We start from the raw sequence: 16,607 nt of genomic DNA on the forward strand, positions 1-16,607 counted from the left end.
TTTTCAGATTGTTTCCTTTGCTTCTCCGCGGGCCGGGGTCCCAGGAGGGGGCCCGGAGACCCCAGGACTCAGGGCAGGGCAGGGCAGGCTTCCGAGGGGCTGAGCTTGCAGATGAGAGAACTGCAGACCACGCACAGAAGAGTGTCTGCGTTGCTGCGAGGCCCGACTCCCTGCGGAAAACGCCCGGGGCCGCACTTTGCCGACGGTGCCCGGAGGGGCCGGGCGCTCGGCACTTTCCACGGTCCCTAGGGCGGGCCTCGGGGCGGGACGACCGGCAGATGGGCAGGCTCTGCGGCCAGTCAGCGGCGGGGGCGCTGCGGCCGGGCTTCCGGTTCCGGCGGGGCTCAGGAAACGCAGCGCGGGCGGTGAACGAGCGCGCCCGGGGTTCGGGGTTGCGAGCTCAGGTACGGTCCCTCGGGGCGGGCTCACGGGGTCTCTGGGGCGGGGTCGCCGTGACCGCGGCCCCTGCCCCCGCAGGTCGCGATGCCCCTGCACAGGTACCCCGTGGGCCTCTGGAAGCAGCTCCGGCTGCGGGAGGGCATCTACGCCCGCCTGCCCCAGCACTATCTGCGCTCTTTGGAGGAAACCAGGACGCCCACCCCCGTCCACTACAGGCCCCACGGGGCCAAGTTCAAGATCAACCCCAAGAACGGGCAGCGGGAGCGTCTGGAGGACGTACCTATTCCGATTTACTATCCCCCCGAGTCCCAGCTGGGGCTGTGGGGCGGAGAGGGCTGGATCCTGGGTCACAGATACGTGAACAACGACAAGGTGGGTGAGCTGAGAGGGTGGGCGCGTGGGCTTGAGGGGACTGCCCCAGATGTGCTAGGAGCACCAAGGGGACCCCAGCCGGCCCTGTGGGGTTTACCGTTTGGTGGAGACACTCCTCCGTGGAAGAAGCATGCTACTACCAGTCAAGAGTCGAAACTGGCAAACGATAGCACAAAACTGCCTGGGTACCTGTGACAAGGAGGGCAAGTGTAAGGGTTGGAGGAGGTCGGGGAGGTGATAAGGAGGTGGAGGGCCGGCCCAGGCTCCACATCTGCCCGCCACACCGTGCTCCCCTAGTGAAGACCTCAGAGAGGGGCTGGAGCCAGACCCCCTGGGGGACTCGGGCATCTGGGGAGGCCTCCACACCATCTGCCTTGGTCCCAGCTTCCAGGGCCTGCATCTTCTTTGGCTTTGGCCTCGGTCCCTCGTTCAGAACATGGCAGCCCATGTACCGTGCAGCCATGGTTGTGTGTGTCCGAAGCATACTGGCAGTAATCTGGAGCAAGGGCTGGGGTGCAGCAGCCCTCTGGGGGCGCAGCCAGGCACATGGTGGGGCTAAAGTTGATGCCAGGTAGGTGCCAGTCATCCAGCTCCATGTCTTCGAGTCTCTTCGTAGCAATGGTTCTGCAATGGGGTCTTTCTCCCAGGAAAGGTGAAGTGCAGGCAGTGACCCCTGCTCAGCCCCATGGGGAGAAGCCGGCACACTCATGGGGTTTCTGGTGCACTGTCAGTTCTCCAAGAGGGTGAAGAAGGTCTGGAAGCCACAGCTGCTCCAGCGTGAGCTGTACAGCGAGATCCTGGACAGGACATTCACTGTGACTGTGACCATGAGGACGCTGGACCTCATCGACGAAGCCTTCGGGTTTGACTTCTACATCCTCAAGGCAAGTTGAGTCCTCGTGGCAGGGTGGGAAGGCCTCGCCTCTCAGCCATACTGGGCATGCTGGCACCTGGGCTGTAGGTCAGCGGGTTAAATGTAAACTGTTACTGTACCCAGCCCCTTTCTGGGAATCCCCAAAGGATGGTCTGTGACTGTGGGTCCCAACTTGCTTCTGTTCTGATCCCACCCCCGGCCTGGGCACTGGGGCTGCCCACCTTGCCCAACCTGCTTTGCAGTGCCTGCTGACGTGGGAGGGCAGGGGGTCTGGCAGGGTGAGCAGCATCTGGCTCACACATGGCCTCTCTCCAGACCCCACAGGAGGACCTCTGCTCCAAGTTTGGGATGGATCTGAAGCGGGGGATGCTGCTGCGGCTGGCTCGACAGGACCCCCAGCTGCACCCGCACGACCCTGAGCGCAGGGCAACCATCTATGACAAGTACAAGGTGAGGTGTTGCCACGCCTCGTGCCCCTTCGTCCCACCTGGTCTCCCCCGGACCTCACTGTGTTCTCTTTCTGCCTGCCCAGGAGTTTGTCATCCCAGAAGCTGAGGCTGAGTGGGTCGGGCTGACCCTGACTGAGGCCGTGGAGAAGCAAAGGCTCCTGGAGGAGAAGGTGAGCGCAGAAAGGTGTCTCCCACTGCCCGGCGGCCACCCAGCTCTGCAGAGGAGGGGCTGCTGTGGGAAGGGGCTTGGTGTGGTGTCTCTGGCTCCCTCCCCCCCAGTACCCCCTCCCAGCCTCCCTGGCTGGCTTCCTGGGGTTAATGGACAGAAAGGCCCTTGGTGGGCAGACTGGCTTTGTGCCTCTGAGGGCTGGCTTGGCGTCCAGCGTCCTCCACTGTCTTCCTGGAGGGAGTTGGGTCTTGGCTGGGCCTGTCCCAGGAGGGTCCTGACTAATTTCCAGGCTGCTGTCAGCTTAAGCACGAGGAGCACATAGCTTCACAGCTCTGGAGATCAGAGGTTTACCTATGGGTGGCCGCTAGGCCGGCTTGTCTGCAGTTTGGGAACGTCCTGCTGGCAACTCACCAGAGCCCCTTGGGCATGGGCTGCAGACGTCCTGGGCTCAGCTCCACTCTAATCATGCTTCCTTGCCTTGGCCATAGGGTCTTTGTCAGTCCTGTCACAGGTGGGTTCGCAGACCAGGCCTGCGGTCAGCTCTCAGGCAGGTCCTTGAGGGGAATGGCACTTAGGCCTAGAAGATCCAGAGTCTGGTCACTGCCCCCTGGGGGCCTTGAGGCAGGGCAGAAGGGGCAAGTTTTGGAATTCTGCATCCCTAGGGGAGGGAACCCTGACTCATCGTATGTGGCTTGGCTGTCTGGGCTGCAGCACACCCCAGTTTCCTCCACACTGGCCCCAGCATCTCAGCCATGTCCTCCCTGGAGCTCTGAGCCACTCTGGGCTGCACGGGGAATGCACACCACCTGGGAGTCTGCACCCTCCCAGCTGGGCAAGGCTGGGCCCAGCGTCTGAGCATGGGACAGTCAAAAAATAGCACAAGCCTGTCCTAGTCTGCTGGCTGCTGGAGCGCAGAACGCCAGAGACAGATGGCTTTTCTTTTAATCTACATATTTTATTTCACTTTTTTTTTTTGTATTATTAAACCAAAACAACATACAAACGTGAACATTCTTAACATACGAAGATTCCTTGCATGGTGTACAGTCAGTGGCTCACAGTATCATCACATAGTTGTGTATTCATCACCATGATCATTTTTTAGAACATTTATATCACACCAAAAAAAGAAATAAAAAGAAAATCATACATACCATATCCCTTACTCTTCCTTCTCATTGACCACTAGTATTTCCATCTACCCAATGTATTTTATTCTTTGTTCTCCTATTTTTCTATATCCCTTACCACTCCCTTTAATTGTCACTAGTATTTCAATCTACTCAATTTGTTTTTACATTTGTTCCCCCTTGTTTATTTTTAACCCGTTTTTTACTCATCTGTCAATGTTGTAGATAAAAGGAACATCAGACGCAAGGTTTTCACAATCACACAGTCATACTGCAGAGCAGCTTTTAAAAAAGGAATCTATTAAGCTGCTAGCTTACAGTTCTAAGTCTGTGAAAATGTCCTATTATAAGCGAGTCTATAAAACTATCCAAATTGAGGCACTAACAAGAGGTTACCTTCACTCAAGAAAGGCTGGTGAAGTTCAGGTTTCTCTCTCAACTGGAAGGGCACATGGCGAACATGGTGGCATCTGCCAGCTTCCTCTCCAGGCTTGTTTCAGGAAGCTCCTGGGGGGCGTTTTCCTCCTTCATCTCTGAAGGCCTCTGGTGACGTGGGCTCTCCTCGTGGTTCTCACCATTCCAAAGGGACTCTCCTCAAACGCCTCTTTTAAAGGAACTCAGTAAACTAATCAAGGCCCACTTAGAATGGGCGGAGCCACAGCTCCCTCTAATTCAAGGTTAACACCCACAATTGGGTGGGTCACGTCTCCGTGGGAACAATCGAGAAGCTCCCAGCCAACAATACTGAATGGGAATTAAAGGACATGGCTTTTCTGGGGTCCACACAGATTTAGACCCACACAAAACCCTACACAGAGAAAGGCAGCGTACACCCCCGAATCCCCAGAGCCGCCATCTCTAATATTTTGCCACATCTGCAGTGTTGTTTTATCCGTTGGTCTCTGTAGCACGTGTCCATCCCTGCTTGTTGTCTGTGTGTGTGAGCAGAGGCTGCATGCGCCATGCTCCTTGAGCACACGTTGCCACATGTCTTCTGCCGTGCGGATGCTGCTCCTGGTCTTGCCTGCGCTGTCTCGGGCGGCTTATAGTCTGCGTCACAGTCCTGCTTCCATTTCGGGAGTGTCTTCCCAAGGCTGGTGTCCCTGCATTCCGGACCCCGCCCAGGAGCGTGTGTCGAGTTGTGTTGTCGCTTTAGGTGCTCTCTTTCTCTCTGTCTCTGTCTTTCATTAGCTGTGTTTTTTGGGGACCTATGGACCCGCCCTGGGCAGGGCCCTGCAGCTGAGCCTCACCTGACCATCTCTCTGCCCTCCAGAGCCCCAGCCCTCTGTTCAGGGTCTATGTGGAGGAGCTGACGGAGCAGCTGCGGCAGCAGGCGCTGGCGGAGCCCGCAGTGGTTCAGAAGCGGCCCAGCGAGGAGTGACTACAGCACCTTGGGGCCCGAAGAGCCGGGGCTCAGCTCCCTGTTGGCCCGGCATCGTGGACTGAGAACCCAGGGGTGGCGTGAGGGTGGGGGTCCCCACACGGCCCAGGGAAGGGGGCGAGGCTTGGTGCTCACGTGCACTGCTGCGTGCCTCCACAGGGGGGCTGTAGGGGCTCCAAGGGCCTGTGGTCCCCACAAGGCCCGGCCCAGCGTGGGAGGCTGGGGGTCACTTCCCTGTGGAGCAGCCAAGTAAAGTCTGAGCCAAGGCCGTTTGTGTGACACCTTTGCTCTGGGGACTCTGACCCCACGGTTCCTTGGCCCAGCGTTGGGTGGGTGGTGGGGCCGGGCTGGACATGCCAAGCGTGTTCTTGGGTCTGGTGGAGCCAGGCGCAGGCTGTGCCCCGGGACCAGGGCTGCTTGTGGTGTACACTGCTTTCCTCTCGGAGGGGCCTGGCATCGTGGAAGGCGCCCTGTGATGGAACAGCATGGGGTAACCCCTTTCCTATCGCCTGTCCTGGCCTGTTCCAGAATGTTCTGTAGAAGCTGGGGAAGCTGCAGCCTGGTTATGGGGAGGGGGGGCCAGGGGCTGGGGCCATCTTGGTGGGGATATCCTGATGCCTTGTCTGTGCTTGACTTTCCTGTCCCTGGGCCAGGCTCCCTGGGGCCCCTCAGGACAGCCTCCATAATGCCCAGCTCCAGGAAGAGTTTCCCTCAAAGGCCAGCCCTGCGCAGGGCTGGCCCACTCATGCTGCTGCACGCCCCTGGCTCCAGCCAGAAAGCACAGCTTTAGGTGGCTCCACCGCCTGCCCTGGGCACAGTTGCTCCGGCTGGGACGGTGGGGGGGTGTGTGGGAACCTCTGCCCCCGCGGCCCTAGGGGCTGGCACTGGGAGCAGCCACGAGCTGTGCAGACCTGGGCCTCAGTGTCCCCATTGGCTCCGTGGGCTGGGTTGCAGTTCCCAGGTCCTGCGGGTGTGGCAGTGTCACAGGGCTATCCTGGCTGGACCCATGTCCTGACCTGAGGTCATTGGACCCTGTGCCTCAGGCCCCTCAGCTTTGGCCCGGGATTGTTTCTGCTCTCCTGGGACCCTCCGGGTCAGCCGCAGGAACTCAGTGGGTGGGATGCGGGGCTCTGAAGACAGCCCGCGGCGGCACTCAGTCCCTGGTCGTTAAGCCCTTTGCTGGCAGGGGGCGTCCTTGATGCCAAGAGATGAGCAGACCCTCAGAAGCAGACAACCCCCAGACCACCGGGACAGGCTGTGCCGTCCTGTTCTTCCCTCTGGGAGGTGGGGGCAAATATGGCCTCTGTCTGGTGGGTGCCAGGGAATGCACATTAGCTGACAGGCCCACTCCCATGCGTGGATGCACACGTCAGAAGCGCTTGCACACATACTTGAGCATGCCTACGATCAGGCATGCTTGTGTACATACAGACAGGATCATGCTTGGACATGCTCATGCTCAGACATCATGCTTAGACATGCTTGGATATGCTCACACTCAGACATCATGCTTAGACATGTGTGGACACATACTCAGACAAGCTCATAGACACCGATATTAGACATGCTCACGCTCGGACAGGCTCATGCTTGGACACATTGACACTCAGACACTTGTATATGCAAACATTCAGACACGACCATGCTCAGACATGCATGGACATGCACACGTTCAAATACGCTCATATACACAATTAGACATGATCATGCTTGGACATGTTAATGCACAGACAAGATCATGCTCAGACATACTTGGATACGCACTCAGACATGCTCACAGATGCACATATTAGACGTGCTAATGCTCAGACATGGTCATGCTTGGACATGCTCATGTTCGGACATGCTCATATGTGCACACATTAGACATGATCATGCTCAGATGGGCTCAGGCACAGTCATGCTCGGACACACAGACATGCTTGGGCCTGTTCAGGTCATGCCCAGACATGTTCATATATGTTTGGACATGTGCTAGTTCAGACATGTTCACACGGTCAGGTGCATTTGGACATGCTCAGACAAGCTCATGATAAGACATTCAGACATGCATATACTGTCATACAGTGCCCAGGCATTTGTGCACACACTCAAACACACGCAGATGCTCATGCACACACATACTTGGGCACACTGAGAGTCGGCTAGGGAAATGGCTGCCTTGCCACTGGCCCCCCGCCCTCCATGTATCCCCCCACCCTGCCCAAGCCTGATCGGAGTGTGGAGGCTGCCTTTGCTCCTGGTTTTTCTTTTCTGCCCCCCACCCCCTGCAGGCTCTCAGGCTTCCAGAGAAGGAGTGCAGGAGGTGACGGAGAAGGGCTGGGACTGACCAAGGTCAAGGCAGGGGTGACCATTGCCCTGCCCATGCCCGTTGGCTGATAGGCCCCGCCTTGCAGCAGCTCCCAGGGACTTCCAGAGACCAAGTAACCCCGCTCCTTCCTTGTGGGCCCGGGGATTGGCGAGCCCATGTGCTTCCATGACGACAGTGCCCTCAAAGTGAGAGGATGGAGGTTGCAGCCCCTGGGCCCTGCTGTGCCCACTGCCTTGTTCCCACAGCCCCAGGGTGGGTGGGAGGACTGGCCCTATCACCCCATCCAGGTCCAGGACACCTCAGGCCAGGAGAGGGCTGGCGGGATCTGACTGCCACCTGGTAGGCTGTGTTCTGCCTCCACCCCCAGCAGCTCACCTGCCTACCCAGGTGTGCAGTCTGCAGGGCTGCGGAAGGGTGTGGCATGGCAAGGCAGAGGCAGGCCTTCCGGGCCCCGGGGCCCCGCCCTGTGCACCTATGCTTGCCCATCCCTCTGGCCTCCCAGCACCTCCAGGCACAGAGCCTTGGCTCCCTCCCTCTGGCGCCAGGCTGGTCTGACAGGCCCCGCCTTGCAGCAGCTCCCAGGGACTTCCGGGGACCAAGTGACCCCACTCCATGACCCTTGACCGGCCCAGACCCCGCACCCTCCTGTCCTGCCCTCACCACGTGGGCTCTGTGACACACCCTCATGCCAGGAAGGCAGCCCCAACCCCTGCAGTCCGCCGTCCCCAGCTGGCCCAGGCCTGCTCGCCGGTGGCTTCCAGCACACCTCGGGCGGCTCAAGGCTGGAGGCCCGGCCAGGGGCCCGGCCTCCCTAGCAGCTACTCACCCCCCTCGGGGCCGGAGGCCCACCCCTGCCCCCCGTCCAAAGGCTCGTCTTCCCTTGGTCCACTCGACAGGCGTGGCCTCCGGCCCTTCCCGGCATCACAGGGGGTGCAGTGGGGACGCACCATGCCTAGTTGAGAAGCCCTGCTCTCCGGACAGGGGTAGGCGGCCCAGGCAGACAGCCCCCAGGCGGCGGAGGGCAGCTGCAGTTGCAGGCCCCGTGCGGCAATGTGGCCGCAGCCCCAGGGTCTGGTGGGGTAGGGGAGGCCCAGGCGCAGGGCCCCGGTATGGCTGTGGCGGTGGCTGTGCCCACCGGGGTTCCTCCCTACACTTCTCCCCACATTTGCTTCTTTCCAGATGGGGCCTGACCTCAGCCGCTGGGGCAAGCCGGACCTGAAGCCCTGCTCTAGCAGGGCCATCCTGGGGGCCGGGCAGTGCCTGGAGCAGGTGCCCAGGAGGGCTGGACGGGGACCCCTCACTCACACTCGTGCCCTGCAATGGGCAGGAGCTGCACCGTCCAGCCACGCCCTACTCGACCCTCGGAGGGGACCCCAGTGTGGGCCCACCGGCCACCCACCTGCTCCCTCGGCAGTCGGGAGGGGCTGGGGGGCTGGTTGCCATGGCTACCATAGGGTTCCGAGGCCGTCATCTGGTCCCGCCTCAGCCAATCGGCGGCGGGAGCCCGAGCTGCAGCCTCGAGTCACGCGTCCCTCCCAGCCCCACAGTGGCCGAGCGGGACCTGCTGCCCGGACTGGCTGCCAGTGCTCGGACACGGCCAGGCCCGTCATGGCGGACAGCGGGAGGGCGGGCCGCGGGCCGGCGCGCGGAGCCAGGCAGGTGAGGTAAGCCGGGCGGGCGGGTGGACAGACGGATGCACAGACAGGTGGACGCGCTGCCCACTGTGGCCACGGCGTGGTCCTGCCCCTGGCTGGCCCGCCTGCCATGTCCACCCACCTGCGCACACCCACCCTGGGCCCTGTCCCCATGTCCTAGCAAGGTTCCCGGGCAGGGAAACAAAGAAGGCGGCGCGAGGCGGACAAGCCCCACCGCGCCCCGGTCCGAAAATCACCCTCCCGGGCCTTTCACATCAGATGTCACGAGGGCGGCATCAAAGACCCCCGACTGGCTGGCCCCTCTCCCAGCACCGCGCCCTGGCCCGCTGTCCCGTGCAAAGGCGGCGTGGCTGAAAGAGCAGTTTCCCACGAAGCATTTTTCAAAAAGGAAGAGGACAGAGAAAGAAGGGGAGAAGGACCGCCCATCCTAACGGGGGAGATGGATCAGAAACGCCAAATCCCATTACCCGGGCGTCCAAGGACAGCGGGCTGCGGCAGGGGCAGGGGCAGCACGCTGTCCAGGGCTGGTGAACGGAGCCCCTCGGAGATCAAAGAGGGTGCACGTGTGCGCGTGTGCGTGTGCACGCGTGTGCGCGCGGCCGGGGCGGCGGGGCTCAAAGCCTCCGTCGGGCGACGGTCGGGTCGCAAGGTGACCTCGGAGGAGCAGGTCATTTAATGCCTGTAGCTAATCCCCGCACTTTTGTTTGCCACGACGGATTCTGGCAGCAACAAAGGCGGGGAGGGGGGAGGGGGGGCAGCTCCGAGCGTGGCGGGCCCGGTGAGTGGTGGCAGTGCCCTGGGGACGCCGGCTTTCTTGGGGAAGTCGAGTCGGGGGCCCCACGTCCCCCTGCGACCCTGTGCAGTGTCTGAGGCTCGTGGGGGCGCCCCACTTTGCTGAGGGGACCCCGGTTCTGGGCAGCACCTCCTGCAGTCCCCACCTTCACCCGCACGCATCGAGGCTGTTGGGGGGTAGCTGGTACCCACCCCAGGCCTCGACGATTCCTTCCGACAGGAGAAGAGCCAGGCAGGCATGGCGGGGGCTCAGGCCCGTCTCCCTAGCACCTGGGCCTCTGGGGGGTAAACATGAGACCTAAAGGGAGAAGCCCTGGGACCGCGGATGGGGGACAGATAGACGGAACCTGGGCTGAGCCTCTGGTGTGGCAGCCAGGCACGGAGAGAGGAGCAGGGCACCCATCCAGGGGCAGAGGGCTCCCCCACTCCCCTAAGCCCCAGCTGACGTAGAGCTCTGGTTCCTGCCCTCCCGGTTTTCATTTCATTCTTGGAGATCCTGCGCTGATGTCTTCACACTCACCAGCTGTCCACGCTGGGCCTCGGGTGCCTGGGTCCTGCTCCCTGCACTGGGCTGTTTGATCCTAAAGACCCCCAAATTGAGAGGGGACTCGCCCCTGTGGAGAGCAGCCCACGTGCTGAGGCTGACCAGCCCCTGCTGCCCCTGCCAGGGCCCCTCTGGCCAGACCCCTAGTGGGGGGCCCCCTGCCCCCCTGCTATCCGCCCACAGGGCCCTGCGCTGCTCCCGGGCTCTCTGACCCCTTTCCTGTCCCTGCAGGCTGGCAGGCCCGAGGAGCAGGAAGCCCGAGGGCCGCGTCCTGGCCCCAGGCCTTGGGAACACCCGCCGCCGTGGGCCAGCGGGAAGACAGACGTGGATGCAACCCTGCGAGCCTGGTCTGGCCGCAGCAGCGGCTCTGCAGAGCCAAGGCAAGCGCCGGACGCGTGGGGGTAGGCACCCTTGAGGGCACCATCGGCTCAGCCCTTCCAAGTTTCCTTCACCCGTGGAACCCACGGTGCCATGGAGGACACCATCTCAGTCTCCCCTGGGACCGTGGGACACAAGGCGCTGCCTGCCCTGTCTGTGGCTGGTGTCCACATGCCCCTGCCATGTGGAGGCCTGGGGACACTCTCCCAGGGCCTGTCCTCCCTCTCGCGGCGTCACTGGGGTTGGGGTGCTGCCGGCCGAGGTTGGCTGCTGGCCCAGCGCGCGCTGGGCTGGGACTTCTGCTCTGCCCCAGTCAGTGCGGGAAGGGTCCAGAGAGGCCATAGCAGTGGCGGGAAAGGGTGGTCGGGGGTGTCAGTGTGGCAGCGGGGTGGAATCATGGTGGATGGCAAGTGACCAGCCACAGGGGGTAGAGGACAGGAGGGCCTGGCGGCTGGGGGTGCAGAAATGCAGGGTGCCCCAGGCCACAGGAGGTGAGCAAGGCCCTGACCGTGGGCCGCAGCCTCCTCACTTGAACTGGGGGTAGAGCTGGCCCCGGGGGGCTTTTGGTACATCCAGTACAGGGCAAAGGCCCTCACCGAATCACTGGAGGGGAGGAGATGTGACTTTGGGGGCATGGAGGTTGCAATTTCTGCTGCCACATCCTTGTTGTGGGGCGGCCCTGGAGCTGACCGCGTCCCGTGGGCCAAAGCTACTCCTGGGTGGCTGCCAGACCTCCGGGGCCTGTGGTGGGCAGGTGGCCAGCACAGCGATGGCCGGCCATGCTTCTAGGCGCCGACCGCAGACCAAGACGGTGCTGGGAGAGAGGGGTGGGTGCCAGGCCGGAACCCCCGAGGTCCTCGCCCTCAGGGAGCCCGAGGCTGCACCCTGGATGGTGCTGGGGAGACCTAGAGGCAGGAGGACAGCCCCTCCGCCACCCCGGACCTCAGCCCTCTGCAAGCTGCAGCTCCGGCCAAGGGTCCTGAGCATTTCCCGGATGCCTGGGGGCTGCTCGGGTCCTGGCCGGCTGGGCGAAGGTGGGCGGTGGGGCCGTCGGCGGCCCTTCAGGGCTCTCCCCAGCGTCGTCTCCTCTGCGCCACCCACCCCGGACACCGAGGCGAAACCAGCGCTTCTCCCCGGGCAGTCCCGGGACCCCGCCTGCGCAGCGCAGCCCCGCCCCGCCCCGCGGGTCCACGCCTCCGCGCCTGCAGCCATTTGGCTCCTGGCTGCGGCCCCGCCCCACGCTCTCGGTCCCGCCCCCACGCTCCCGGCCACGCCCTCAACCCCGGCCCCCCATGCGCTCTGACCCCAGTCCTACGCTCTGGCCCCGCCCCTACGCTTCCGGCCCGCCCTCACGCTCTCCGACCCGCCCCTGAACCCCGGGCCCCGCCCCCGCACTTCCGGGCGGCGCCGGCGGGGGCGCTCGGGCCTGGCTTCGGCGCTCCGGGCTCCGGCTCCGGAACCGACCGCTGCCGCCGCCGCTGCCGCTGCCGCCGCCGACCCCGTGCCATCGGACCCGAGCCGCAGCCACCGCGCAGAGGCCCGGTGAGCGGGGCGGTCGGCCTCGGCGGCGCCCAGCGCCTCCCCCGGGCCCGCGCCGAGGCCGTGGCGATGGGGGCCGCCCCCGGCCGCGCCCCCGCGCCGTCCCGCCCGTCCCGCTGCCGCTGAGCGCATGGGCCGCGCCGCTTCGGGAGCCGGGCCGGGTGCCCAGTCGCCGCCGCCGCCGTGCGGGTGAGTAGCGCGGCCGGGCCAGAGGGCGCGCAGGGCGGCGGGCGCCCATTGTAGGCCGCGCGAGGCCTGGCCGGGGGCGGCACCCGGAAGAGGGGCTAAGGGCGTGCGGGGGCGGGGGCGGGACGGGGGCGTGGGGGCCGGAGTGCGCGGCTCCTGGGTGCGCGGGGAGGCGAGGGTGTCCGGGGCCCGGGGTGCGCGGTGGGGCCGGGAGTGTGCGCGGCCAGGGCGCGCGGGTTCCCGGGGGGCCGCCAGACTGCTGTGAGCGGGGGGCGGGGCAGCAGGGGGGGGCCGAGGGAGCGCGGAGGTCGCGGGGGGCGGCGTGAGGGTGTCGCGCTTTGGGAGTCGGACACTGGCGGGGAATAGGGGCAAGGCCCCATGACTTGGGGTGTGCGGACGGGGAAGAGTCTGGGCGGGTTCTGGGCCTAGGGGTGCGAAAGGAAGTGAGGAAGACGCAGGGTTCTGCTCCGTGCGTGGGGCCGGGTGTGGGTGGGTGCCGCGGACCCTGGCGGGGGGCAGCTTTCAGCGGGTGAGTGGGTGCACAGTAGCTGCCCGGGCTGGATGGTCTGCAGGGATCCTGCCGCCGCCTTGCACCCCCCCCAAAAAAACAGGAAGAGCTGTGTGCACTCATGGAGGGCACCCCCTCTCTGTGCAGGATGCTGTGGTTGGCTTCCCTTACCCCTCAGGATGATACCTTGCCACCAAAAAACCAGGTGTTCCTCCTGGGTAATGAGTCTTAAGATTTTTACCTGCAACCCACACTTTGCAGCTTAACACCCCTGATGAAAGGAAGCAGCAGGTAAGGTAGTAAAACTTTTAGCTTGTCGTTGAGGATAACAGAGATGTTACCCTTCAGGTGCTTTTCTCAGCCCCACTCTGAGGCAGTTGTAAAGGTCTGTATTGTGCACATGGGCCCCTTTTTGTTCACACTTTGGTTCTCAGGTGTACTTGGGTCTTTGCTCTGAACTGGATCACAGAAATAGCCAGCAGAAGCTCGAGTTTGATTTTAGAAAAGTCTCTCCAGGGACAGGGGTGGGAATACATTTGAAATACAAGGTGACTTTCTTGGATGTAGAATTTTAGAAAAGCTAAGTGACTTTCTTGATTTAAGTTGGTTCTTGAGAATCCAGCTAGTGGGGAGTGGGTTGCATTTCAGACAATAGCCCTGACTCTTCAAGAGTTGAATTAATGGACAGTAGGAAAATTGTCAGAATTGCATACCGTTTCTTTCACTTTCCACGTAATTCAAAAATTCGGAAGTTATGGCATACCGTTTCTTTCACTTTCCATGTAATTAAAAAATTCGGAAGTTATGTTTAAGTAAAAGATGTAACCACATCCGTCCACAGATATGCTTGTGTGGTTGCTCTTGGGGTGGGCCACGTGGGGGCTGGGGTATGCCCAGGTAGTGGCAAAAAGAAGCAGCCTCTTAGGTCCCTTTCATGGAAACGCTCTATCGGTGGTGGTCCTGGCTGGGGGCCGGCGTGGTGCTTGCTGGCAGCTCTGACCTGGACTGAGGGAACTGTTGTGTGTGTGCAGAGCAGGGCCCAGGGCAGAGCCGAGTCCTCAGCGCCTTGGCTCACCGGGTGCCAAGGCTGGGAACAGGTGGGCCCATAAGAAGTGGTTCTTTTGTGCTAGAAAACTAACCCAGGATGGCCAGGTTGGACTGGGTTCACACATGAATTGAAAGGTTAGTCTTGAAAGCTGCAGTTTGCTAATAAGGGGTCAGAGTTCAGGTTTGCTGCCGTGTCTGTAACAGCCGCTCAGCACCTGTGAGGCGCTGGCGTGGGGAGAATGTGACAACTTTCTTTTTCCTTTATGTCCGTATGTATTTGTCGGTGCTGGTTAGTTGCAGGACCTTGTAAGTGCTGTGTGTCCTGCAGGAAACATGTAAATCAGAGCTGCTGCAGGTGGCTGCGTGGACACATGTGACAGAGGCTGTAGGGGAGTCACCCTGGTGATCCAGTGTCTCGCTCCTCCTGTGAGGCTGTGAGCTGTAGGCTCTCTCCACGGGTGAGCACAGGTGGTCAGGAATGAGACCCTCTTTCCCGAGATGGCACCCTGGACGAGAGGACATACAGCATGACAAGCTGGGGCAGAGCTGCGGGCACAGAGGTGCTCCCTTGGCATGAATGGGGCTGAAAGAAAGCGGCTTTGCAGCCAAAGTGGCCTGTGAGCCGCAGGTGCCTGGCTCCCGGGCCTCGACCTTAGGTAGCAGGCTGTTCTGGCTGCTCCCCGGGGCGTTTTCCTAAGAACTCTTTAGCTGCAGAAGTGCCCTGTGGGCCCTCTGCAGCCTTGGCAGTGTGGTCTTGTTGCTCAGCGGGCCCTGCGCTCCTCGCAGCACGCCTCGCGGAGTGGCCCAGGGTGGGCTCGTAGCAGCTGCCACGGCCCCTGAGGGGGCTCTGGCTTACCATCCTTGCCCCTTGAAGTACCCTCCTTCCACCCGCTGTGGGAAGGGTGTTCTCCTTACCGGAAGAGGGTAGCCCACAGTGCCCTCAGCCTGTCTTCTGAACGAAGCACCCGTGAGGCCGGGGCTGGGGTGGCCTCCTGGCTAGCTGTTATGGACATGCGCTGAGCTAGGGCCCACACAGCTTGCCCTGGTTGCAGGTTGTTGGTGGGGGCGGGGGGTGTGCTGGAAAACTTGCAGTTTTTTGGAAGGAGAGTGTGGCGCCCAGAGGGTCTGGGTGTGGCAGCCCCTTGGAGCACAGGCTGGGTGCTGCAGTGTGTGGGGTCCTGCAGGGGAGAGGAGCTGCCTTGCCCTCCTGCTCTGCGGCTGAGGGGTGCCTGCGGGCTGCGGGGCCGGGTGTGTGCGTCTCCCTGCAGGCGGGCTGTGAGCCGGAGAGTTTCCAGAGATGGCGTTCCGAAGGGGCACCCTCATGGCCCGCTGGGTCGCGAGGGGATTGCGGCCAGAGCCCGCGTGGGGGGGTGTCGTGAAGGCTTGTCTGGGGAAGCCCTCGGAGGCCGTGTGTCTGGGGCCCACCTCCTAACCCTTGTCCTCTTAATGGTTTCAACAGGACAGATTGATTCACTTTGGAGCTGTAAGTACTGATGTAGTAGGGCAGCGCCTATTGTTCCCTGACGCAGAGACCCCAGAATGAATGTGCAAGAGCAGGGTTTCCCCTTGGACCTCGGAGCAAGTTTCACCGAAGATGCTCCTAGACCCCCCGTGCCTGGTGAGGAAGGCGAGCTGGTGTCCACAGACCCGAGACCCGGCAGCTACAGCTTCTGTTCGGGGAAAGGGGCCGGCAGCAAAGGGGAGGCCCCCACAGCTACACCACGGCGCCCCGACCTGGACCTGGGGTACGAACCTGAAGGGAGTGCCTCGCCCACCCCCCCGTACCTGAAGTGGGCCGAGTCGCTGCACTCCCTGCTGGACGATCAGGACGGGATCAACCTGTTCCGGACTTTCCTGAAGCAGGAGCGCTGTGCCGACGTGCTGGACTTCTGGTTCGCTTGCAGCGGCTTCAGGCGCTTGGAGCCCAGCGACGCCAACGAGGAGAAGAGGCTGAAGCTGGCCAAAGCCATTTACAGGAAGTACATCCTCGACAGTGGGGGGATCGTGTCCAGGCACACTAAGCCGGCCACCAAGAGCTTCATAAGGGACTGCATCGCGCGGCAGCAGGTGGACCCTGCCACGTTCGACCAGGCCCAGACGGAGATCCAGGCCACGCTGGAAGCCAGCACCTATCCCTCCTTTCTCAAGTCCGATATTTATTTGGAGTACACACAGACGGGCTCAGAGAGCCCGAAGGGCTGCAGCGACCAGAGCCCCGGGCCGGGCCCGGGGAGGGGTGTGGCTGGGCACCTACCCACGCTGAATGAAGACGAGGAGTGGAAGTGCAGCCAAGATGTGGAGGTGGGCGCCGGCCGTGACCCCACAGCCCCTGGCAGGCTCAGCCCTCAACTGCTCTCGGAGCCGGCCGCCCAGCGGGTCTCCAGCGGCCGGTGCATTGAGGCCCGAGAGCTAAGGTGAGTCCCCACCGGCCCAGCCTCGGGTCTGGAGCATAGCTGCGGGGAAGGCCCCGACGACTAGTACTTAGTGCTAACCCAGTCTCGCGGGGCTACGCCTGTTTAGTTGATGACGGTTTTATTTCTTATTTGTGGTACCTTCGCATTTGTCAGGAAACGTATAAAATTTGGACCGTTGAGAACACTTGAAGAGCTGTTTAAAACGTCTGTCTGGCTTTGTAAGCTAGAAACGTTGGGACTCTTAGATGCCATAATGACGTTTAAACTTATCATCCAGCGCTCGCACGTGTGTCTTCTGGCAGAGAGGCTGGAGCTCCCGTAGGCATGGCCCTGGCCCAGGGCTGCTGGGCTGTGACACTGGGTGAGCGCCGCTGGCATCTGGGGGCCAAGGCCCGTGACTGGCTCTCTTGTGACCTCTTACTCTTCTAGAGGGCGGGGGATCTCTGGGTGGTGGACTGT

General features: G+C 62.1%; 2 protein-coding genes across 3 annotated transcripts in view; both read left to right on the plus strand.

The window, feature by feature from the left end:
- Positions 1–310: 310 nt before the first annotated feature.
- MRPL28 (mitochondrial ribosomal protein L28) lies at positions 311–5,042 on the plus strand. Its single transcript, XM_077142329.1, has 6 exons — positions 311–404; positions 478–771; positions 1,503–1,655; positions 1,961–2,095; positions 2,178–2,264; positions 4,667–5,042. Exons 2-6 carry the CDS (start codon positions 484–486, stop codon positions 4,772–4,774), a joined length of 771 nt encoding a protein of 256 aa, XP_076998444.1. The 5' UTR covers positions 311–404; positions 478–483; the 3' UTR covers positions 4,775–5,042.
- Positions 5,043–12,094: 7,052 nt separating this feature from the next.
- AXIN1 (axin 1) overlaps positions 12,095–16,607 on the plus strand; it is a 72,145-nt gene continuing 67,632 nt past the window's right edge. Inside the window, exons 1-2 of one of the 2 annotated variants that reach the window (XM_077142338.1) lie at positions 12,095–12,182; positions 15,194–16,148. In XM_077142338.1, the coding sequence (XP_076998453.1) occupies positions 15,274–16,148 (875 nt within the window). In that variant the 5' untranslated portion in view covers positions 12,095–12,182; positions 15,194–15,273. Of the gene's footprint in view, positions 12,183–12,747; positions 16,149–16,607 lie in introns of those variants that run through there. The other variant, XM_077142339.1, reaches the window with a different exon arrangement.

Source organism: Tamandua tetradactyla, chromosome 23 (assembly GCF_023851605.1).
Source record: "Tamandua tetradactyla isolate mTamTet1 chromosome 23, mTamTet1.pri, whole genome shotgun sequence".
NCBI classification, from domain to species: Eukaryota; Metazoa; Chordata; class Mammalia; order Pilosa; family Myrmecophagidae; genus Tamandua; species Tamandua tetradactyla.